At 33.4% G+C, this 24,254-nt stretch overlaps 3 protein-coding genes and 1 non-coding gene across 5 annotated transcripts; 3 read left to right on the top strand and 1 right to left on the bottom strand.

The window, feature by feature from the left end:
- Positions 1 to 423: 423 nt before the first annotated feature.
- Positions 424 to 2,315, bottom strand: LOC106360003 (auxilin-related protein 2). Its single transcript, XM_013799614.3, has 5 exons — positions 1,768 to 2,315; positions 1,199 to 1,679; positions 1,030 to 1,119; positions 764 to 943; positions 424 to 667 (listed from the first exon to the last, which is right to left on the bottom strand). The coding sequence occupies exons 1-5, from the start codon at positions 2,226 to 2,228 to the stop codon at positions 623 to 625; spliced, it is 1,257 nt and encodes a 418-aa protein (XP_013655068.2). The 5' UTR covers positions 2,229 to 2,315; the 3' UTR covers positions 424 to 622.
- A 10,786-nt stretch (positions 2,316 to 13,101) lies between these two features.
- On the top strand, positions 13,102 to 13,172 carry TRNAG-GCC. The gene has a single exon. It is a non-coding gene; the product is annotated as a tRNA-Gly (tRNA).
- Positions 13,173 to 13,370: 198 nt separating this feature from the next.
- Positions 13,371 to 15,711, top strand: LOC106361584 (putative hydrolase C777.06c). Of its 2 annotated transcripts, XM_048737904.1 has the most exons (10): positions 13,373 to 13,665; positions 13,959 to 14,094; positions 14,179 to 14,306; positions 14,390 to 14,537; positions 14,626 to 14,731; positions 14,818 to 14,876; positions 14,979 to 15,014; positions 15,091 to 15,200; positions 15,304 to 15,365; positions 15,448 to 15,711. In XM_048737904.1, exons 1-9 carry the CDS (start codon positions 13,478 to 13,480, stop codon positions 15,359 to 15,361), a joined length of 969 nt encoding a protein of 322 aa, XP_048593861.1. In that variant the 5' UTR covers positions 13,373 to 13,477; the 3' UTR covers positions 15,362 to 15,365; positions 15,448 to 15,711. The 2 variants fall into 2 exon arrangements, with proteins under 2 accessions (XP_048593860.1, XP_048593861.1); XM_048737903.1 differs by having other exon boundaries at positions 13,371 to 13,665; positions 14,818 to 15,014.
- Positions 15,712 to 20,567: 4,856 nt separating this feature from the next.
- Positions 20,568 to 23,507, top strand: LOC106361582. The gene is made up of 6 exons (XM_013801358.3): positions 20,568 to 20,801; positions 21,061 to 21,247; positions 21,519 to 22,100; positions 22,487 to 22,895; positions 23,004 to 23,085; positions 23,163 to 23,507. Exons 1-6 carry the CDS (start codon positions 20,769 to 20,771, stop codon positions 23,370 to 23,372), a joined length of 1,503 nt encoding a protein of 500 aa, XP_013656812.2. The 5' UTR covers positions 20,568 to 20,768; the 3' UTR covers positions 23,373 to 23,507.
- The last annotated feature ends 747 nt before the right edge of the window (positions 23,508 to 24,254 follow it).

The raw sequence follows: 24,254 nt of genomic DNA, 5'->3' as shown, positions 1-24,254 counted from the left end.
GGAGAGTTGTCCTAAGATTAGATGGCAACCTAACTAATGTTTTATAGCTTTTGTGCAAAAATAAATGTAAGTTATATCTTTACAAATTATAATTACACTCTTCTCCGATATGAAATAAAAGCTAAAAATATAAAGAATTTTATGGATGTATACATATTTGTATACTGAAAACAAAAGTTTAGTATACACTCGTCATAAAATAGTTTTCGTGATTTTATGAGTTTTTAGTTTTATTTCAATGAACATGGAGGTGTTTGCTCTGTATCTATTATTACCAAAAAAAAAGGAGGCGTTTGCTCTGTATGACTGTATCTATTATTAAAACAACTAACAATTACAACCTTTTTTTTCCTTATCCAGGTTCTATTCGTTTCGTGCATTAATTTGATCTTTAATGTAGTTTTCAAACGTTGACAAAAAATGTAGTTTTCAAGCATTTTGTTATTTTCTGTATATATAAGAACACTGACAGTGGAAGCCACATATGCAACACATGGGAATGTTCATGACTTTTACAATCATAAAAGATACAAACTCTGCTTTTCCTCTTCTTATTCTTCTTACATTTTAAACCAACATTTCCGGTTTAATAGAAACCAGAAAATGATTTATGAATTCCGGTTTAGCTTGAGAGTCCTTCATTTGTTACGTACACAGCCCATGCTTCCTACAATTCCAAAATGTCAGCTAAGAGTTAGTGACCATAACAAGAACCAAACCTTACAAGTTGAACCAATCTCGGTTCTTGCTCGGTTTAAGTTACCTGAAGAATGGAGAACACTCTGCTCGCGACCGACTTCTGAACCGGTGAAGTTCCTCCTCTCTGTTGAAGTTTATCTGGATGTAAACAAAGCCGAGCTTTTTGGTAAGCTTTCTTAACTTGTGATCCATCTCGAAGATTTTCCAAAGGAATCTCGTGCCAGTTGCTATCTGACCATAGAACCTGAATGAAAAATTCCCGGTTTGGTTAGAATCAGTGACCGGTTTACTTGGTCTGAGACAAATTAACCAATTAAAACTCTGACTTACATGATGTAGAGTTGAGAGGAGGAGTCTAATGTTGGTCTCTTTTCCGGTTAACCAGATTCTTATCTCTTCATCTTTCATCTCCATCTCCATCTGCAATCATTACTTAACTGAGAACATTAAGTTACTGGTTTTGTCGGATTTTTTTTTTTTTTAATTACAACTAACGAACCTCTTCTTCTGATTTGGCTTCTTCACTTCTTGAATCCATTAAGTCTTCTTCTTGGGTTTGCTTTGCTTCTGGCCGTTGGGATCTCTCCTTAGCCCAAGCTATGGCTTCATCCATGTCGTTCGAATCCGAGTTTCCTCGATCAAAACGATCTGAGTTTATTTCAATCACGTAAGAGCTCATCTCTTCTTCTTCTACCTCGTCGACGTTACAGTCTCCTTTCCTCTCAGTGTTTTCTTCTTCGTAGACGAAAGAAGAAACAGGGGAAGACGCCGGAGAGCTCGGTCCGAAATCATCAATTCTCCTGAAGGAGCTAGGATCAAAGCTCATGGTCTCCGGCGAGGATCTTCTCGATCCGCTGAAGTGTGGTTTTCTGTAGTAAAAGTCTGATCTTTCGTGGCCGGAGAACGAATCTCCGGATGTTGGAAACGCCGGGAAACTCTGTTTCTTAGATTCCCGCTTTCTCGACGGGACGTTTAACGGTCTAACAAAAAAAACAGAGCATGTCGACATTACGGAGCTATCCTCAGAAACTAAACAGTAGTGGAGGGTAGAATAGTAATTTTATCTACCTGAGTCTAGAAGTAAAAGAAGAAAACCCCGCGTCATCGCCGGACGTCGCCGCCGGTGGCGGATAGTGAGGACTGACCTCCTCGGACGTGAGCACCGACGAGGAGTTCGACTTCGCCGTCGGGCTTTGCTTCTTAGCCGCCCCACCGCGACCGCCGAAGACGCCGTCGTAAAATCCATCTGCGCCGGAGGGGATCCTAAACGCCGTTAAGTTTCTGCCGTGAGATTTAGAAGACGGAAGCGTGCCGCCGGAGGAAATTCCCGGGGGCAGGAAAACCTCGTCGTAGAAACAGTCGGAACGGGAGAAGTCGCCGGAGAATTTTCGGGCGAGGAAGCTACGCGGCGGACCGCCGAAGACGTCGGCGAAGTCTTCCGCGTCGATTCGAGCGTCCATGGATCGTCGAGCGACGGAGAAGAATGGATCAACGTTTAAACCCATCTTCTTACGCCACGATTCGTCCATTTCGCCGGTGACGTCTTCTTTCTCCGGTCAGTCGAACTTCTTAAGAGACTGTGGAAGTGAAGAGAGAATATGTGTGTGTTGTGTACACAAACGTAAACGTATATATAGTAGGCAACGGGAAAAAATATTTTCATTTTGGATTTGATTCGTTTTCAACTCTTTTTTTCCCTGTCTGAGAAATTTTTTATTTTCTGTCTGAGAAGATTTTAGTTACACTAGAAGGTTAAACTTATTCCTACGTGAATGGTATAATTATATACAAATAAAGGAATTAAAAGGAAACTTATTCCTCATGAATGGTAAAATGTTTAAGGAATATTAAGAGCATCTCCAATCTCATTCTATTTTTCACTCTAAAATAGAGTTTAGAGTAAAAAATGCTCCAATGATACTCTATTTCTCACTCTAATTGAGTGAAAAATAGGTTTACTCCAAATATAGAGTAATTTTTTTTTTTTGTTCATCACTCTATTTTTTACTCTAAAATAGAGTACCATTTGAGCAAATTTAAACTCTATTATAGAGTTACTCTATTTTTTACTTTAAAATAGAATAAGCCATTGGAGATGGTCTAAAGAACATAGTGTTCCTCTTCATTCTATTGTTCACCAGTCACACCCTTAATGTAGTCTGACATATTAAATGTAGGATAAAATTGTATATACACATACTTGATTCATGGGTTTTCTGCAAAAAAAAAAACCCTCTATGTGTTTTTTTTTTACAAGTTAATCTACGAACTCGAAAATCCACAGGTTAAAATATTAGTAAAATTTCATTCTATAAACGTATGATAGATATAATGTTTTCTCTTTGTCTTTCAAGAATTTAATTCATTCAAACATAAGATTGTTTTTTTGGTATGGTTAACTCTATTTTTCATTTAGAATATTTTTTTAAAACACTTAGAATAAAGTTGAAATAAAACTTATCTCTATTATAAAATTATTTTATTTTAAAAGAAAAAATAAATACTATATTGGAGATTTTTAATCTAACAGATTTTTCGTGCCCAGAAAAAGACGTGTACATCGATACCGGATCACATGCACCCTACTGATTTTTACTCTTTTCTTTAGTAGTTTAAGTTAAATTATCAGATATTATAAGTTCAGTGAAAAAAGTGAAATTGTATCCTATATACACAACTTTTCCGCTAATTAAATCAATACTCTAAATTTCACACCATAGTGCCTTCGTTGATAGATACAAAATATATCTTATCATTGATATTTTGCTAATTTCATCATTCTTTTTGAGTTTTGAGCCAATTCACTCCAAAAAAACTATAAAAAATGCCCCCACCAAATTTTATTGTTGTTGTTTCAAATACAGTGTCCCCGATTAAAAATATTTTTGGATCCGCCCATGCTCGTGCCCACAAAAAAAACTACTTTTATTTTTATTAAAAACTTACATTTAGATTACTGGATAATTTTATCAAGAAAAAAGCCGATTGTGTGTTAAAATAATGTTTTTTTAATATTTTTAAAGGATATACTCAAGACACTTCATATATATATATATATATATATATATATATATATATATATATGTAAATAGGTAAAGCAAATAAAACGTTTTAGTTTGGTTATATTTCAAAAGGTCTTATTAAATTATTATTCCTCTTATCCTTTCTTTCTTAGTAACAATTTGAGATATTATTTGTTTAAAATTACTAACATATATATATTAATTGTTTCGTCGGCGCATGCAGACATAATAATTTTACAGATACTTATATATATATATATATATTTAAACAAAGATTGTTATCATAATTATTTATTTTATGTTTTTAATCATTTTTCTTTTTATAACATTTTCTTACTTTTCCTGTTACATTTTTGTCTTTTCAAAAATTATTAAAATATGTAAAACTGTGAGTCACATATCAAACATGCAATAAGTAAAGTAAAAAGTTAACCTTCATCTTTTTAACTGTTATTATCTCTGTGAATTACTTAAACCATCAATATATATAAAACTACAAACAAAAATTTCAAAAATTCAAAATAAATAAATAAAGGTAGATGATAATTTAGAAAAAATTGAAAATAGGAAATTGAGATAATAATACTATTTTTGTTAAGTTGATAAATATATATATGAACTTATCTTTTTGTTCTTTATTTTTGTTTATAAAATAAAAGTAGGTGATGATTATTGTTGGATAATATCAAACACCCTTAGTTATATCAAACAAAACATTATTGTCTCATGTATTTTTTTTTCAATTTTTTTACTATAATTATGATCAACAAAATAATAAATAAGTATAATAATTTTGTTAAGGGTAGCAACGACTTTAACTTTTAAAACAAGAGCTCGGATGCGAAAAACCATTTCACAAATAATAATATAGATAAATGTTTTGTACTTATACTGTTGTACAAGTAATATTATGTTAACATATTATGAATAGAAGCAAATATGTAAATCATGTATGTAAAATAAAATTTTGATTCTGATTTTTTGTGGTCATTAATTAATGGAATGGAGTATAAGCCATTGCCACTTGGAGAGTTGGAGTCCCTACCCCGAAAGACATGATTTAATGGTTTCCCTTTTGTTTAGCTGTATAATTTCATAATTTAAAATTTTCAGTTATTTTTTGGGTGATAGTGGTCCTAGTGGAGTGTAAAACCAAAAACAAATTTCATTTGTTAAGCTTAAACTGTTATTTCAATAATTTACATAATAAAATATTAACTTGGACCCTACGTCACGGTCACCCTACCTACTGATTCCAGTATAATGTGTTTCGTCTGTTCATTGCCAAATTATTCACGTAGATCGAGATGTTTCTCGATAATTTGCGTTGAATGTTTATAGATTAATAAATATAAATATATTCCATTCATTCAAAATATAGATGTTTTATTTATTTAAAAATATATTTTATGTTTTCTATGTTTTCGAAGAGCATATATTCTTAATACTGATCATATCAAGCAATTCCTTATATATATATATATATGCTTTTATTAGTTAATAAAAATAAATAGTGAGCTATTAATTATGATTATTAAATAATTGTTAACTTTTAATAAAGAAATATAATTATATCCAAAAATAATATATAATTCAATTTTATTATGTTTTTAATATTTGACAAAAAAAATTATGTTCATATAGATGTACAACTGAAAAATGTATATAGTTATATGTTGTTTTAGAAACAATAAAAGTTTTCCAATAAAATATCATGCTTATAATTTAGGTAATCATCATATTTATGTAAACAAGTGAAGGTAATTAAACCGAGAGCTTTTATATGGAAGCATTTGAAATTATCAATTTTTTTATAACCTTGGTGTGAATTGATCCCAAAGTCTTTGGGTCTAGAAATTATCATTCTAGACATATTTATTTTAAATAAGTGAGATAGTAATTACACCGAAAACTTTTAAATGTAAGCATTTTAAATTGATAATCCTCTATTCCTATAGACATTCCAAATATGTTAGAGAAAAGAGTATTTATTAAAAATATGATTATTATGATATTGAAGAGAAGTGGGTGCACGAATGACATATACGTATATACCATTTGGAGGGGACAATGCACGCTATAATTTGATGTCAATAAACTTTCTTTCCTACCAAAAAGCCACACTCTTCTTACTTTCCAACACATGCTTATATCATTAATACCAGTTAATTATAAAAACGATAGTTAATTTCTTTTTAATCATCTGATGTCCTCGAATGGACAGATCATTAAATCATCACTAGGTTTTTTTCCGGGCTACGCCCGGGTTCTGGACAAATATATTTGTATCTAATATATATATATATATACATATATATTGTGGACATATAAATCCAAATATTATTTTATCTTATATATTATGGATTCTCATGAAAAAAATTGTTGAACAAATGATCAACCTTTGTTTTTAATTTAGTTATTGAATTTTTTTACTAACAATCAAGTTCTTACTTAGAATCTATATGACTTGATGCCGCTAAAAATGATGGCATGATAACTGATGTTGTTAGAAGCTCTTGGATGTATGTATTATTTTTTGGTTATAAAACCGTTAAGTCTCTTCAGAATTGAAAGGTAAATTCGTTGTTTTAAGTTTCTCCGAAATCCGTATGATAAAGATCAAATTTCTTGTACACTCATGCATAATTTCGTTGTTTTCAAACTCAACAATATCTCTCTTGTTTCTTTTCTTTGCTACCACATCTCTTTCGTGGACATTGATCCTGCAAAGAGGATACAATATATGCATGTGTTATATTTGAAGTCATGTTTTTTCTTTTATACTCCTATATTTTGGGTTGATGTGTTTGTGTTTGCTTTGTTTTATACTTTTCATGTCATGAGTAGTTGCTGTAAGATTCTAGTGTCAGTACTCAGTAGCAACCGTAATCCACCATAATGCATTCATTTGGTTGATTGTATATCCACCCGGTCCAAAAGCTATTCATATGCATCCATTACTTTGTATCCCACCATTGGAACCCATATCTCTCTCTCTTTTGTGATTTTGTTAAGGGATATCTTCAACATGTTAATGGCAAGTAACCAAGCAAGTCTCAGCATCATTCGTTCAATGTTACATTAAGAAAATAGCTGCTATACAAATATGAACATGTAGCATTAGAGAAAAAAAAACAGCAATCTCACACAGGAATAAGCAACATTTTTGTCATCCAGAGAACTTCTATTGAGCAGAGAGGCATTTCTGTCAGTATTTTCAGAAATATGTAGTGATGGACAGCCTGAGCAACAATCAGATCAGCTGATATTCCCAAGTTCTTATCCCAAGATTCCTTCATGAATGGCGACCATTTACTATCTCTTAGTCCATAACCGTTGAACACAGTCCAAAATCCTTGAACCGCATAGCTAGCGCAACTTTGGCGGAGTTTATTCATTGACCTCTAAACAGATCAATATTGAAACCCTTTTCTTCACCAAGCATGACTCGAGATGAATCATCAGAATCTCCGCCCAGTAGGACGTGCAGAGCAACAGCTTCAGCTTTTGTTGTACAACACATTCTTAACTTTTGAGATCTATATCACTTATAAGTATACACACATCTAATGCATTGGCTCTTTTGTTGTATTCTCTTATATATATATATATATGTATCTTTATTTTTCCAAGATAAAATATTTCATTAATTGTACTCGAATTGAAAAAAAAAAAAGTTGAATGGACTTGCTTTCTTTGATACCAAAGCAGATTCAGTTTGGTTCACAGTTTGTGTTTTGAAACCAAATTTGGATGCGGCAAATGTGCCATTGCATTGCTTTGGTGATGAGATTGAGGAAGGGGTCCTGGTCTCTTGTAACTTTAGTTGTTTCTCAAACATCATCTGTAGGCACTGCCCTGTTTTTCAAACAGTAATTGCAAGGACCATTGTATCTGGGTCATATAAATTAAACAACATCAAATTATAGGACTAATACTCTCTTTGGTTAGAAAGCAGACAAATTTTAATTTTAGCAGCTATGTAGGTGAAATCATTACCTCGATCTGCTCATGGAAACATTTCTAAGCTTCCATATGTAACATTGGATCTTATCTGATCTAAATGCTCCTGGTAAAGAAAGAGTGAAAAAATAAAACATATAAGTAATACTATAACAATCAAATTCTGAACCAATGCGAAAGAATGATTCCATGTTTGTTGTGTAGTCAGAACAGAGACATTTCTTACGTTTTAATGTCAAGAAATTTGATATCTTTGATAGATGTCATCTTATTCACTTAAGGTCTCCTCTGAAAGAAAGGAAAAAAAAAAGAATAGGTCCCTTTGTAAGCTGTTTGCCTTCGAGACTTTAGCATTTCTAAAGACTAAGTAACTCTCTAGAGACATGTGTGGTTTATAGCTCAGAAAAAAAATACAAAAGTATTATGTGAAAGTATATACCGGCAGCCTCTGAAACACCTTAAGCATCCAGTAGTCAGATTGTACTGATCGTACAAAAAAATGGGACTGTGCGTTGTGAAGTCAAGTGGTTTGGGACGGGTGTGAAACACCTTAAGCGTCCATTGTTCCTCCCTTTACAGATTAAGAAAAAAGGAAAAGAATGTTAGGAGCTGGAGGAAGAAAACCTCAAGCCAAATGCAGAAGAAATCATAGCTGAGTTAATACCAAAGTAAAGAGAACAAAGATAGGTGAAAGAAAAAGGCAGAAAATTTGAACACAAATATTGCAACTTGTACAAATCATGAGAACCATTTCATGATCTTATCTCTTCTCAATCTGTAAACCTACTCCCGAACTGTTTGATTTTTGTGAAACGAACTCGTCTAAGCAACTTACCTCACTCTCTCATGAATTCTTCAAGATGCTTATGCACAACTCTCCTGAAGCTTAGCTATAGAGAAGAAACACAAAGTGGTGAGGAATATAGCTGAAAAATAGGTATGCAACTTATCAAGGATGAAATGAAATTGTAAAGCTTGATAAATGTTTCTCTAAGTAAGTAAGCTCTTCGTCACTCACCTTTCCTCGCGTGTTTGGTTGGAAACGTCTAGATGGAGGTCCATATCCATCTAAATAAACTATCTTGAAAACTGAGAGATAAAAAATAGTAGACAACTTGTAAACTGACGACATAATTAAAAAGGCCAATGCCAAAATCAGAAAACTTTATAAACCATAGTGTAGCCGCTTAACTTTTGTGTAGAAGGGTTGATTTCATCTTATTTGGAGATAGTTTGAAAACCCGAAATCACACATCTAACACAAAACTTGAAACTTAATTGAAATTTGATCAAATGAAACAGTAAACGTCATACCAAAAGAAGTTGGATCAAAATCTTTTTTTTTGTCGCCTTTAACATTGCTTCTCGTACTGTCTGCCCTCACGGAGGAATAGATTCTTCACTCCTCCTTCTCGGAGATGGTCCTAATCGTCACTCTCTGAGCCTGTCATTTTCAATTGGAGAGAGAAACAGCTATATGAGTTTTTCCGGTGGAGAAGGCAGACTTTCTAGTGATTTCAAGGCGGTGGATAGTTGTTTCTACAGAGTTTCGATTAGGGTTGGAATGAAGATGATATAGAGTGCTTTGTATAGAAGGAGAAAGAGGGGGAGGTGGAACGAAACCATTAAAGAAGAATTAAACAGCATAATATTTTGATGAAGAGTTGGTTTTGGTAACGGCGAGTGCTGAGAATTTGATCGTGAAAGCAAAGAGAAATGGTCGAGGTAGAACAAAACTTTACGCTTCAGACATCTAAGGTGAGATGGGCTTGTATTGGGCTATTTAATAAATGCAAACACAGCCCAAATTAAAAACCCGTTTTTGGACTGAAACGTATGACATGGCAAATTAACCTGTTATGATTGGTTGATTTTTTTGCAGACGTGGACAGCCTCTCCTTTGAACTTATTCTACTTTTAGTATTGTTAGATTTTATATAAGTGGTACCCACTTCTTATTTTACTTTATTTGTAAGCAATTTTTTTTTTTTTTTGCATTTTGGGAAATAATAACTAGGTAAATATTATGTGGTGATTATTATATATTTTTGGAAATAATAATTAGGTAAAGAACAAAAAGAAATTAGAACAAGCCTTGATTTAGTTTAGAACACGTATCAGATTCAGACCATGGTATAGGAACATTACAGGTAAATTTGCAGATCAGGTGGTCTTGAAAGGGGACAACTTTAGTTATTTTAACAATATTTCAATACAATATAATAAAATATGTTACAAAAAATATTCATTGCTATAAGATTTGCTCCCTTAAGATTCGAGCTTAGATCATTTTATATCAATTAAAAACAAAATGAAAGAGATAAACTAAAGAATGTCCAATGATCTAAAAAAATCAATTAATCTTTAGCTGTTTCAAGCATGTGTGTGAGCTGTGATGCTATGTTTCAAAGTGTTACCTCTAAATTATCAAATATCAGTTTAAATATCAAATCACCTTTAATAAAGGTTGAAAATCTGAGTGGTCTACCATTTCCCTTAAAAAAAATTCTTAAATGGTGATAACTTATAAAAATGAGTTCAATGCATACTAATGAGACTCATCATATACATGTAAAGTTACCTGGAAGACATGAAATACATATTACTAGTAGAGCCATGCAGTATATATTTGAAATGAATAGATTTGATAAATTTCCACAAGAATGTGACAGTGCAGAGGCAATGATCTTACTGAAAACTGGAAGACAAACACAATAGTAACAGAACATGGGAGATGATTCAGCAAACTAAAAGCATTAAGTTCCTTTGAATAATACCAAGCACAAAATCATCAAAGACACACAGTCTAGGTCAAGCACAAAGAATGGATGGCCATGACCAATGGAATTTCTTTTGATACATCCCAGGACAAAGTAATAAGCCGACGAGGTAAGCGATTGTAACCATACGCAGACAAAACAATGTACAGTTAAATTTTAACCTAGATCACATATGATAAACACACATGGCATTTAAAAACGATCGAACAAAATTTTAACTGCAGGATTCTATTGTTTAGCCATAAAGGTTAATCCTTTGTAACCCTCTGCCAACTCTTTTGAGGGTATGTTCTCGATACATAAGATGCCAAAGAACTTACTAGATGATGGCCATAAAGAGCCTTCGAGTTTCTACAAACTATTTTTGCTGTAAAGTGTAATTGTATCAGCCAACTGACCACAGAAAACACTGTACAGTAATGTTAAGATATTGAACAGTTCTCGCTCTATTGGCATCCACAAGTAACCCCTAAAGCTCCAGTAGCATTTACTGGTAAGTGTTGATGTAAATATCATAAATCCAAGGTAGAAAATTCCACTAAAAGACAACAACAAATTAAAACTAGGGAGTAGGGACCATACCATTTAAGCGTTACAAACAAAACAACAAATCACATCACCAAACATATTTTCCAAAAAGACTATTTCACAAGAAATTTCTTGAAAGCAACACTTTCCTTTAAGCATTATTGTGTATGGGTTTATATGGTAACAGAGGATGGCAAAGCAAGAAACGATCTTTCATAAGGGTTCTCTCAACCTTAACATGGAAAAACAAACAGCAACATGCCGAATTGGGAATAGCTCAGTAAGTTACTAAGTTCCAACAGAAGGCAACAGTTGAAAACCGTCAAACTGGACAAGAAGAGCAGACATGATCTTTTGTTTGCAGAATAGTGTAAAGTCCTACATCAAAAGCAGTAGCTGAGGAAGGTGTCTTCTTTACTTTTACTTTTCCAGGAACAGTTTCCAGCTTTGGCTTATTATCAGAATCTGCCAAAGATGCATGCATTATCACGAGATAAGTACAGTACATTCAATATCACAATAAATTAATTACGCGCCAGTACAGAAAACCATAATAAACAAGATTACAAATATGCAATAAACGGAGAGCTATTGCAATAAGAAAGCTATCAATTTAGCAAAAAAAAAACAAAACAAGAAAGCTATCAACTTCACTATACCCAGGTAATGGAAATACCTTTAATGATGTTGCAATGTGTAAGATATGCACCCCATCAAGTTTAAGCCTCACATTCTCATATAATCTATCTATTCTAGCCACTGAATCCTCTTTCACTCTTTGTCCCAAAAGATTTCCTTTTTCTTTTCATAAGTGATATTATAATTTGCATACATTCACGGAAAGTAAGCACATCTTAAATGTAAAAGAAACTTTTGGTGTTACTGTCACGTCTTCACAGTTGCATAAACATTATATTCCATCAAAAACTTTTTGCTTGAAGCCTCAAACACTGTACCAACAAGTTCATGCTTATAAAAATGAATATATCTATGAATTGTACCAAACAAAAAACCTGCCAAGACAAATTATGTTTCAAGCACAAAGAATGAATGGCTATAACCATTGAAACCAACCCAGAATATCCTGAATCATGCAAAACACACATTTGCATTGTGAAAAAGGAAGATTCTAATTAAAAAAAACCAACAGAAGGATTCTATTGCTTAGCCATAGAGGTTAATCATTTTTACTTAACCCGTTTGCAAAAGAACTTACATAAGAAGCCAAAGAACTTAGCATCTTTTAGTACTTATAACCGTACATTGCACAGTAACAAAAGAGATTGAACAGTTCTCGCATTGTCGGCATCCACAAGTAACCTCTTACCAGCTAAAGCTCCAGCATGGTTTACTGCTAAGTCCAGTATCATAAACACAACGTAGACTCCAGTAGAAAAGTCTTCCATATAAAGACAACAACAGTTATAATCGTTGTCATAAACCGGGACATACCATTTAAGCATTACCATCAAAACAGCAAATCACATCACCAAAACTCATATTTCACAAGAGATTCGTGAAAGTAACAATAACAGAGAGCTCCAATGCAACAACAAGCGAGCTATCAGCTTCACTATACCTGAACACCGAAAAATAATGGATACCTTTAATGATATAGCGACGACTAAGATACAATACCCCATCAAGGATAAGCCTCATAGATTCTATTTCTAGCCATTGAATCCTGTATGTCCCAGCAGAATTACTTTTTCTTCTCATAATTGATATTATAACTTGCATATACCTTCAGAGAAAGTGAGTATCCTAAACTTTTGGTGTTACAGTCACGCCTTTCTCAATTGCACCAATAATTCGTACCTAATTGCACCTTTTACTGCAATCTAATCGTGAAGGCAGCAAACAACAAAACACCAAATTCCATAATGAAATTATTAAGAATAATCAAAAGTGGTCAATACACAGTGAGGCATGCTGAGCATTGTATGAGCTGTGAAGTTTCAAGTCTTGCTATAAAGTAAGATACAAGTCAAGAAGAAACTTGATTTTGTCCAATCTTTGTGTTTCCGTTTGTTATAATAATACTTATCACTACTCGAGTCTTTAACTTGTTTGAACGTAATATATGTTAAATAAGTATGTTCAACGAAGCACCAGTGGTCTAGTGGTAGAATAGTACCCTGCCACGGTACAGACCCGGGTTCGATTCCCGGCTGGTGCATTCAGAGAGCTATGAAGACATTCGCTTAGACGCTTAGCGTTGGTTGGGTCCTTCGCACACATCTATATTGAGATGATATTGCCGCATCCTGAGCTCTCTCTTTTTTTCACCTTTTCAACTAATTTGTGTTTTTTTTAAAATAATCAGTTTGTTTGTCTATTTACTTATTTAATTATAAAAAGCTATTATATGTATTTTTTTTTTCCTCCTCGCTTCGTTCTGTTAAACAGTTTTTACTTACTCGAGGTTCCTCCTTGGCCGGAATATTCCAGATTTATACGTACGGCGACACTCGTATATCTCCGATGATGGAAGACGGTTCGATTCCGGCAGAGAACGGCTCCGATGGCGATGGATCGGCTCTGATATTCCTGGGAACGGGATGCTCGAGCGCGGTCCCTAACGCAATGTGCTTGATCCAGAAGTCCGATTCTCCCTGCCACGTCTGCTCTCAGTCTCTTTCGATCCCTCCCGAGAGAAACCCTAACTACAGGTACATACACTCCGTTGATTTACAATGCGATCTTCGTTAGATTCGAGATTCGGATTTGTCATCTTTAATCCGAGCTCCGATGTTCCTTTGATCTGTGTAGCACATTCAGTTAGTCGTAAGCTCTATTGTATTATACTTTGTTCCATGAACGAGTTGAATCATATGATGAAGGCTTTAAGATTGTGTGTGGGCGCTTCGATCCATCGTTATAGCAGCTATTGCCTAGCTGTTTCCTTTAGAGACTTTGAGATACTCTTCTGACTTCTAGAGATCTCGTTCTTCTTTGTTGGCAGGGGAAACACTTCACTGCTCATTGATTATTGCTCAAGTGATGGCAATCATAACTACATTCAAATCGACGTTGGCAAGACGTTCAGGGAACAAGTCCTTCGTTGGTTCACTCTTCACAACATTCCTCAAGTTGATTCTGTAAGTTAATCTTTAACCAAAGTCTAAGTCTTTGATCGTAACTTTTGAGGTTTTCGTAAAAGTAATGTTTGCTATGTACTGCAGATCATTTTGACACATGAGCATGCTGATGCGGTACTTGGCCTGGATGATATACGTTCCGTGCAGCCGTTTAGTCCCACCAATGATATAGATCCTACTCCTATTTTTGTTAGCCAATATGCTATGGACAGGTAGTAAAAACAGTATCTTTATGATCTTGTCGAGACTTTGAAGCTCTAGTTTCAACTATCGCATGCTTCTTTTGTGAAAACAGCCTTGCTGTGAAGTTCCCGTATTTGGTTCAGAAGAAACTTAAAGAAGGACAAGAAGTTAGGCGAGTGGCACAGCTGGATTGGAGAGTCATCGAGGAAGATTGTGAGAAGCCTTTTGTAGCTTCAGGATTATTATTCACGCCACTTCCAGTAAGTTTTTCAAAGCTTCTGTATAAGTAGTGAATCATGTCTTCTTGCTAATCTATGTGGAGACTCAAAAATCTTATTTATGTTGTAGGTGATGCATGGAGAAGACTATGTCTGTCTTGGTTTCCTTTTTGGAGAAAAATCCAGAGTGGCGTATATATCTGATGTCTCACGCTTTCTTCCAAGCACTGAGTATGGTAGGTGTAACAAATTGCTTAGCGCGTGTGTGTTTTGATATTCTGAAACAAGATATCTCAGACTCTGTTGGTTTTGGATTATACAGTTATATCGAAATCTGGGGGCGGACAGTTGGATCTCCTTATCTTGGATACACTATATAAGGTGACACAGATCATCCTTAGGCTTAATGATCAAACATTTTATGAATACTGTATGCTGATGTTTCCACACTCTTTCTCCATCTTTCTTTTATTTTGCCTGCAGACAGGATCCCACAACACCCATTTGTGTTTCCCGCAGGTTAGCTTAATTTGAAGGTGTTTTTTTTTCTTTTTCTTTTCATATGTCTATGTATGCTTACTTTTGTTTTATGTAGACACTAGAGACAATCAAAAGACTGGGTCCGAAAAGGGCTCTTTTAATCGGAATGACTCACGAGTTTGATCACCACAAAGACAACGAGTTTCTTGAGGAATGGTCTAAAAGGTAGAGAACTCTTAATTACATCATCATCTATCTGAAGAAACCATACACAGAAGAGAGGAGTTATCTTATTTTATTTGTTGCAATCTTTTTTTGGTTTTGTTAGGGAAGGGATTTCAGTAAAACTTGCGCATGATGGCTTGAGAGTCCCTATTGATCTATGAAGAGGTAGAAAACATTACTTGGCCTTCTCATTTAGAGAATTAAGATTATTGCATTTGATTCACCTCTGTTCATTAAATCTCTTTAGGCTGACCATCTAAGTTAGAAGATGAGGATGCTTGTGTGGGTCTTCTTGTCTTACGATACAGAGAAAGCTTCATATCAAGATTATCACTAAACGATTTTTGTTTTGTTATCTTAAGTTGGGATTTTTTTTTGTGTATTCGTTAAGTTATAGTTTAGGATTTAAACCTTGATTATTATCTTTTGATGATTTTGTTTCAGATATACCTGTTAAAATAATAACTAAAGAAAGAAAACAGTTCATCTTAAAATTACTTTATGCTTGAAATGTTTTGATTCATCAATCATATTTCTAAATAGAAAACTGCAGAAAAGATTAGCACAGCTACTTAACTTCTGTGGAAGTTCAAAACTGGTTATTGATTTGACTGTATGAAACATGATTGAAAGTGTTACAAAAAAAAAATGATTGAAAGTTTATGTCCGAAGATCAAGGAATAAGGCACGAATATTTCACAGGTCACTTTCAGGGACAAAGTCTTATTAAGCGTACGAGATCACGGGACCGTTAAGACATGTCAAACTAGTTTGAATATGGAAAACATGTATCAGCTTCATGGAAAACATGTATCAGCTTCTTAAGATTCAAACCCTTTCTCTTAGCAAAAAAAGATTCAAACCCTTTCACCACACTCCAGATTGGACTCTTTATAAAGATATGAAATTCCTGATTACTACATTATCAAGTCAAAATTATAAGAGAAACTCAAGGTAGTACGACGATTCCACTTCTTAGAAACACAGAAAAGTGTCTGATCTATAGGTATGGAGACCAAAATCATTTAGTCTTCATAATCTTTTCATTTTTGACTTTAGAAAGCAAACAAAATGATATATCACACAACCTTCAATGAGTTTCCTTCGTGCTTACAAGCTTTGGCCTACATCTAATCCTCACAACAGAAAGCTAATCTAGGTTCCACCAACTACTTAATTAAGCAATATCTTTTTGGGTAGTAACTTCATGGACCCACTGGTGGGGAATGGTTTGTGTCTCCACATCTGTTTTCAACTCTGGTAGTCAAACTCATGGGTTTGAACCTTTGCAAATTAGATAAACGTTCTAAATTATTTGATTAAATAGTATTAGCAATGTGAATTGGAAAAAATGTCATAAAGTGTGCGAGGAAATGAACTAGTGGCTTCTTTGACGACTTATCTCATACACCGACCACTAAAATGAGATTGGCGCACAAATTCAACAAGGCCATTATGAAAGTATCGACGACATATTTGTTTGAACTTTCTTTTAGTGCGTACAAATCTTTTCGCTGTTGCCAAAAAAATGGCTACAAACTTTTCGTTATTATTCAATTTTTTTTTTTTGGAACACCGTTATTATTCAATTCAGAAAATCAAATAAATTAGCGACTAGTATGTACATCACGATCACATCGAACGTTGATGATATGTATGGAACAATATATCTAAATGTTTATGTCGCTATTTGTGAGAAGAAAATAATCTTCTATTTATGAATAATGTAGAAAAGAATGTTGGATGCGTGTAAATTTGGTCAAAGATCTCCATGAGTCCAACCAGTATCATTTTCTCTGAAATTCATACATAGACAAACGACAAAATCAACCATATGGCTCAAGTTTGTCATCAACTAAAGCCAAGAACCATATATATATATATAAAATTTTTCTTTAAAGGTTTTCATATTTAAATTTTTAATTTTTTTACAAGAGACTACTGAAAAATTATATAAAAAGAAATAAACTAAACCACAAATCGGTCCCATCTAGACCGGGATGGTCCGACTCCTAAACCAACTAAAACTGAGGACAAAAAAAGACCCAACGCTGAAACATAATATTAAAACCAAGAACCAAATAACTATCACAAAAACATATTATAAAGTTACGATTATATTAGAAATTAATGTAATGTTCATTTGCATTTGTAATGACACTAAATCTATAGCATAGTCACATGAGTAAATGTTTAACTGTGTTATAACTTAGTCTCGTACTTACTAATATTATAGACCTAAAAAACTTAAGTTAATCTTAATCACACAATGGGGGTTTAATTTAAATAAAATATATTATTATAGAAATTTTGTAAACATAAAATAGTTTGGTTAATTGTTAATCTTTTATAAGTTGAAGGTACTAATAACAATTATTAACTAAATGAAAAAAAAAATTTTTGTTTGGAGTAAAAAATGGAGTAATACATTGAAGTAAAATCCAACTTCATTTTAGAGTTACACCATTTTGGAGTAAAATTTGGAGTAATACATTGGAGATGTTCTTAGTTTAGTAACTTTGTTCGAAGATATTTCACTACACTTTATCGTGTGGTTATGTGGATATGCATCTATTGCTTAAAGTTTATTTACGTATCCGAAGAGATAATCCGTTAGTGGACTTCACTTCCGTTTGAGTATTAGTATGGATCAACCTATAGGCATGTTGATTACCAAAAAAAAAAACCTATAGGCATGTAATACCATCATGTTAAACAAAACAAGAAAACATAAGTTAATTTTGTTTATCTTACAAACTCATGTTATTCTTTCCGCTGTGAGAAAAATGTACACTAATATATTTTCTGTGTAAAAGAGAGTAGTCTCATATATTTTCTGTGTAAAATCATGTCATTGAGAAAATACTAATTTAAAAAGATATCTTTTGAGGAAAACAAGGTTAGTCTATAGGAATCTAGCTGAGCTTGAGCCTCACAATACGTACACCCTCGCCAATTGTTTATATCATTCGCATGTTTTGAATTTGAAAAGCCGATAAAAACTAGTATAATGTACCTAAAGTTATAATTAAAATTCACAGATTGTTTATACTCCATTCCACATAGCTCAAGCCTCTAATAGGCCGTTCACGTGAAACGCAGTGCCAATTTTTTTCTTGACGCCTTATATATGTTCAATTAAATTTTGGTGTCTTTGTTATTTATGTATTTATTCCGTGCCCTATATACAACTAAAGTTTTCACTTAAAATTGTGATGCTCTAAACTGTCAATTTATTTGCCTATATTTAGGACCAGCCATGCTCAAACAAAATTAATATATAATGAGTTGTGGCATTGGCATGCACGGTAGGGCACATATCCTCCTCGAATTTACGTTGCTAAACAATGTTATTTAATTTTGTTTTCGTGGTAAAACTTTTAGATACAATTGAATTCTCAACCTAAGTTAAATGTAGTATTTTACCAAAAAAAAAAGTTAAATGTAGTATGAGAGACGTAGTCAACGGAATATTTTGATTCTGGTTACATGTATAATTTATCCATAAATGAAGATTTTCAATAATGAAAATATGTGCAGTAATATTAAATACAAATTTAAGAGAACAAAGAAGAAGATAGCTAGTCAACGGTCAAAGTGACAGAGAAACGTAATGCCCTAAAGTGGAGAAAGTGTCAGTCCGATTGCTTACGTTTCAGTACTGATTTACATTTGCATTGCGAATCTACACACCATCACTTCTCCGGTTTCTGATTTACATTAAACCAAACAAAACAAAGTTTCTCTTTTTTCTTGTCACTAGCATAATTACAAGGTCAATAAAACACATGGGATGTAGTCTATATACTACTAACCTGTTAACAAAAAGATATCATTTACCTTTCCCTATATTTTGTTTTTTATGAAATTTTTTGGAATGAAATGATAAGTTCACTATGGCGAGTGTAGATATTGAAAAGACGTAAATAAAAAATTGATTTTCACAAATCTACTTAAAATATCTCTAACAATGACACCAAATTTGGTGTTTTTTTGTCAATTTTTTTTTGTCATCTTCAACAATGACTTCAAATTTTACACCAAAAACATTATTATATATTATTTAATGTTTTCAGTTTCAAATTTTTTTATATTTTTTCTTATTTATGACTGATAAATAGGTATTTTATCACATTTAGATTATAATTTATATTTCATTATTTATAAGTGATAAATTATAATAGTCATTTAGTGATTTAGTTTGTAAATAAAAATAAAAATTTAACCTTTTAATTATGTGAAAATAAATTTAAAATACAAATAATATAATATATTTATGTTTAGTTACAAATTTGATAGTAATTAAAATATAATTTGATGTAACACTATTCACATTACACCAAATTTAATGGGATGATGTCAATTTTGATGTTTTGCTGGAGATGAAATTATACCAAATTTTAGATATCAGGTAAAGAAATATTAGTATCTTAATTTTTCTTTTTGGCATGTAATATTTCAAGTATATCATATTTTTGTTAATTTTGTATCTAAAAATCAAAAACATTTTTCTTTTAACATCTCTAAAAGCAAAATCATTGCAACGGGAAATTTCAGTCAAAAATCATAATCATTGCAATGATTTTCTTACTCAGATGAAATAGTGTTATGTACAATGTCAATTCTACCATACATCGTTTTTACTTTATGGCTCCACATATATTTGTTTTTATTCTATTTTTCAGTATTGCTCAATACAAATAAATTGAAGTTTTTCTGAGTTTATTAAGGCTATGGAAATAAAAAATATTCATTACTCAAATACAAAAAAAGCAAGATCGATTCCAGATATATATAAAAATCACTATTTTAAAAAGCGTTCTATACAACCACTTAAACTATTCTAAATACTAGTTGATCAAAAAAAACTAAGACACCTTTATTTTTTTTATCAACAAAACTAAGACACATTAAAGGCTTAAACCATTGTAATAATCTTCTAAACCATATAACAATGACTTCTTCCATTATAAAAAAATGGCGTTTTGAAGAGTTTTAATGTTTCAATAATGAAAATTGTGTGACCACTGATGTTTTATAGTTTTTGATGATTTATCTAATTAGTTTTACTTTATATTTTTAATGCTATTTGTTAGATAAAGTAAAGATATATGTTTTATTTTTTGTGCATTCAAACCAAAATATCAACTATTTTGAAATAAAAGTATAATAATAAAATAATAAATAATTATTTATAAATCAAAACTAATATTTTACTTTTTAAAATTTCATGAAAATATTTTTATTTATTTTATTATTTATAACTATACAGTTTAATATAGTGTATTATAAAATTAGTATTTAATGCCTATGCACTTTCTTGACAACGGATAAAAAATACAAAAAGAAAATCCCTCTTTGTTCAATCATTATCTAAAAATTCCCAAAAACTCTAATAAAGATAAAGCAGCTACAAAACATCCATTTGTCTCTCATCTTCTTCTCGAGAGGAGAGAGAGGATTAGCGAGACAAAGCTGGTCTGGTCTTGTCTTACTTCAACCTCTTACATATATATAATCTGTAGAAATATATATACATAAACAGATAGAGAGGACTTGGCATTGGCCATGGAGTACGAAAGGATTGAGAAGGTGAAGCAGGTAATTAACTCATCTCTCCCTCTCTCTCTTTCGAGTACAACATCCATTACGTTACAGTGAGTTTCCTCTGTTGAAGAATTTTTGGGAGGAAGATATGAACTTTTTCTTTTTTAAATCTGTGTTTACTGTTAATTTTCATCCTTTTTTCTCCTCCCTTCAATCAAACAGTTTTGCTTTATCTGGAAAAGGTTTATTTGTTCGTCCTTTAAACTATTGAAGCCATGAAAAATGCAAACAAGTTTTGGTTTATATCTTGCAGAAGAGCATACTCTCGCCAACGAAGCTGAGAATGAAGCTAATGGGTCCACACAATAACAAAAAGAGAGAAGGATCTAACAATAACTCTTCGAGAACATCTCCTGTTCGTCTTGAGGTCTCGGACGGCTCTGAATTCTCCAAAAACAGCTTGCTAGCTTCTACTTCTGGTTCATACGACGATGATAATGGTTTTGTCTCTCGTCTTCCGTATCTCTGCTTGTCTCAGAATTGCCATTTACTCTGTTTTTGGCTAAAGTCTCTGTTTTTTGCTCTGTTCTTGGCCAAAGTCTCTGTCTTTGCTCTGTTCTTGGCTAAAGATTTTCTCTTTTTTCTATGTTATTTCTTTATTTCGCTGCTCCATTTCTCAATTAAAGCCTTTAATCGATTTAACTTGGCTAGAATTTAAGTCTTTGCTCTGCTCTTGGCTAAAGTTTGTCTCTTTTGCTCTGTTCTTGTTAGTGGCGGCTTCAGCAACTGACATAGGAGTAGCTAAACTGCCAGTTTTGGACCTAAGCGATACTCAAGCCTCGAGACATGGGTCTGAAGGTCTTACGAGAGAAACCAATCAACCCAAACCTCAGCAACTGAAAAAGACTGACTTGAGTTTGGCTCTGAGGCCACAAGAAGATGAAAATCTTGATTACGACAGTAACGCCAGCTCTTCAAGCTTCGAGTTTCACGGTGGTGTTCGTGGAGAGCGTTCCAATCAGAATCATGTCTCAAGAGCATACCCTTCGAGACAGATGCCATCCAAGTGGAATGATGCTGAGAAGTGGATAATGAGCAGACAGAACATGGTGATGAGGAAGAACGGTCAAGGGAACCGGATGCCTGCCAGAGTTATGACCGATAATGCAGGTTACGAGCATAACAAATCTAGGATGCAAACTGATGGGTTCGAGAAATTCCCTAATTATGTTCCCACAGTGCCACGTCCAATTCTAACTCAAGGGTATGGAGGAAGCTTGTTGATCGAACAATCAACACAAAGCAATGGTCTTGTGGACACAACAAAGGATTCATCACGTGACGAAACACCAGGTAAAAATAGTGATTAATTGTTTTTTTTTTTTGAAAAATGTCCTCACATATCATTAAATCATATTTTATGACAAATTTATCATATAAGCCGATTTAGAAAAATAGCATCTATTAAAAGTAAAAAAATAGCAAATATATATTTTCTATTTGAGTTTAAGGTTTTGTGATTAGGGTTTATGGTTTTGTATTTATGGGTGGAGGTGAGACTAGAGTTTAGGAGTTAAGAGTAATTTAGCATTCAAATGACCGAGTGTTATTTTTAGCAAATTTTATCAATGGATGCTATTTTTAGGATAAACCTTTAAATGTACTAGTTTGAAGATTTGCCCTTGTTTTTTAGTAGAGTTTTCAATATTGAATCAGCTTGATTTTTTTTTTGTGTGAAGCTGGTCCTGTGATACGCTCTGTATGTATGAGAGATATGGGAACTGATATGACACCAATACCGAGTCAAGAACCTTCAAGATCAGTCACACCAGTTGGTGCAACAACTCCTCTTCGCAGCCCGACTTCGTCTCTGCCTTCTACTCCTAGAGGAGGCCAACAAGAAGAGTCACAAGACCAGTCAGCAAACACAAAAAGAGAACTATCTGAGGAGGAAATGAAAGCGAAGACGAGAAGAGAGATAGTAACTCTCGGAGTTCGGTTAGGGAAGATGAACATTGCGGCTTGGGCAAGTAACGAAGAAGAGGAGAGCAATAAAAACAATGTAGACGCAGAGGAGACACAGAGGATTGAGTTTGATAAACGAGCGAGTGCTTGGGAAGAAGCAGAAAAATCAAAACATAATGCAAGGTTTGCGTTCTCTTAACCAAATACTAAACTTGTCAGTGAAGAAACATAAAGCAGAATACCTAAAAAACTTGTTTTCATTTCTTTTTTAACACTCAAAATTTTCTTTAGGTATAAGCGTGAGGAGATCAGAATCCAAGCTTGGGAAAGTCAGGAGAAAGCCAAACTCGAAGCAGAAATGCAACGTATTGAGGTATGTACGTGAGGCGTTTTTTGGATACTTTTGCTTGATCACTTACATGAAAGTCACTGATAAAGCATTGTTGGTAGGCTAAAGTTGAGCAGATGAAGGCTGAAGCTGAAGCAAGGATAGTGAAGAAAATAGCAATGGCTAAGCAAAGGTCTGAAGAGAAACGGGCTTCCGCGGAAGCTAGAAAGGCCCGTGATGCCGAGAAGGCAGTGGCTGAAGCCAAATATATCAGGGAAACTGGTAGAACACCGGCGTCAGGTTACAAGATATGTTGTGGTTGGTTCTCATGAGGCATTGGAATGACTTTTTGTCTTTTGAGTTAATCAGGATTTGCTTCTCAAAGTCAAATCCCTTTGTGTAATATATAAATGGAATGCATCTTTTGTTGCATAGGTTCAAAAGAGAATGGCAAAGATTGTGTCTTACGTTAGGGCTTGCTATTGCCTAAGGCCCTAAAGGAACATTTTAAACCTGAACCGATATAAACAGAAACCACTTGTAGGCCGTATAAATCACTGGAAGTAAAAGTTTGGCGTTATGGTTACATTTTCACATAATGTTTACTTGCTCACCAAATAACTGTCACTAGTGGCCCTCTACACTGATATATTTGGGCTTTGAGCTATGGGTCCAATGGTTAGAAAGTTCATGAGTACTTTTGGTCCAGTTAGCCTAATGATCAATCATCATAATTGGGGCTCGAGTGTGTTTTCTTTGATGAATGGTAAATATTCATATAAATAAATGAAAATCAGGAGTTAAAACTTGTGACTACAACTTGGTTACCCTAAAGCATCAAATAAATGTAAAAGATTGGTAAACTTAGATCAGTTTATTTCTTACATCTAATTATTCTTGATAACCGGATTAGTTAATATTAATTAATTAGTTAAAACTTCGTTCACTTTCCAAGCTCTGGTACATAGCTTATGGAGAGAACGAAATGCTCGACGCCATGGAGAGCAGCCAAGGGATATGAAGGTTCTGATCAAATGTGTGGACAATACTATTCGCCTGAAACTGTTACCGGTCAAAGGAAAAGGCGATTGAAATCTTGGGGAGGGGTTGTGTGTGGTTTGGATCAAGAATGCAAGATTCCTCTCAGATTTGAAGTTCAAAAGAATTGAATTATTTCGTTTAATTCATTGATTATGTTCTCTAATCAACAATAG

The sequence above is a fragment of the Brassica napus genome, chromosome A8 (assembly GCF_020379485.1).
Source record: "Brassica napus cultivar Da-Ae chromosome A8, Da-Ae, whole genome shotgun sequence".
Classification (NCBI taxonomy): domain Eukaryota; kingdom Viridiplantae; phylum Streptophyta; class Magnoliopsida; order Brassicales; family Brassicaceae; genus Brassica; species Brassica napus.
Note: the sequence above shows the minus strand (reverse complement) of the source record. Positions and strands in the feature narration are given on the sequence as shown.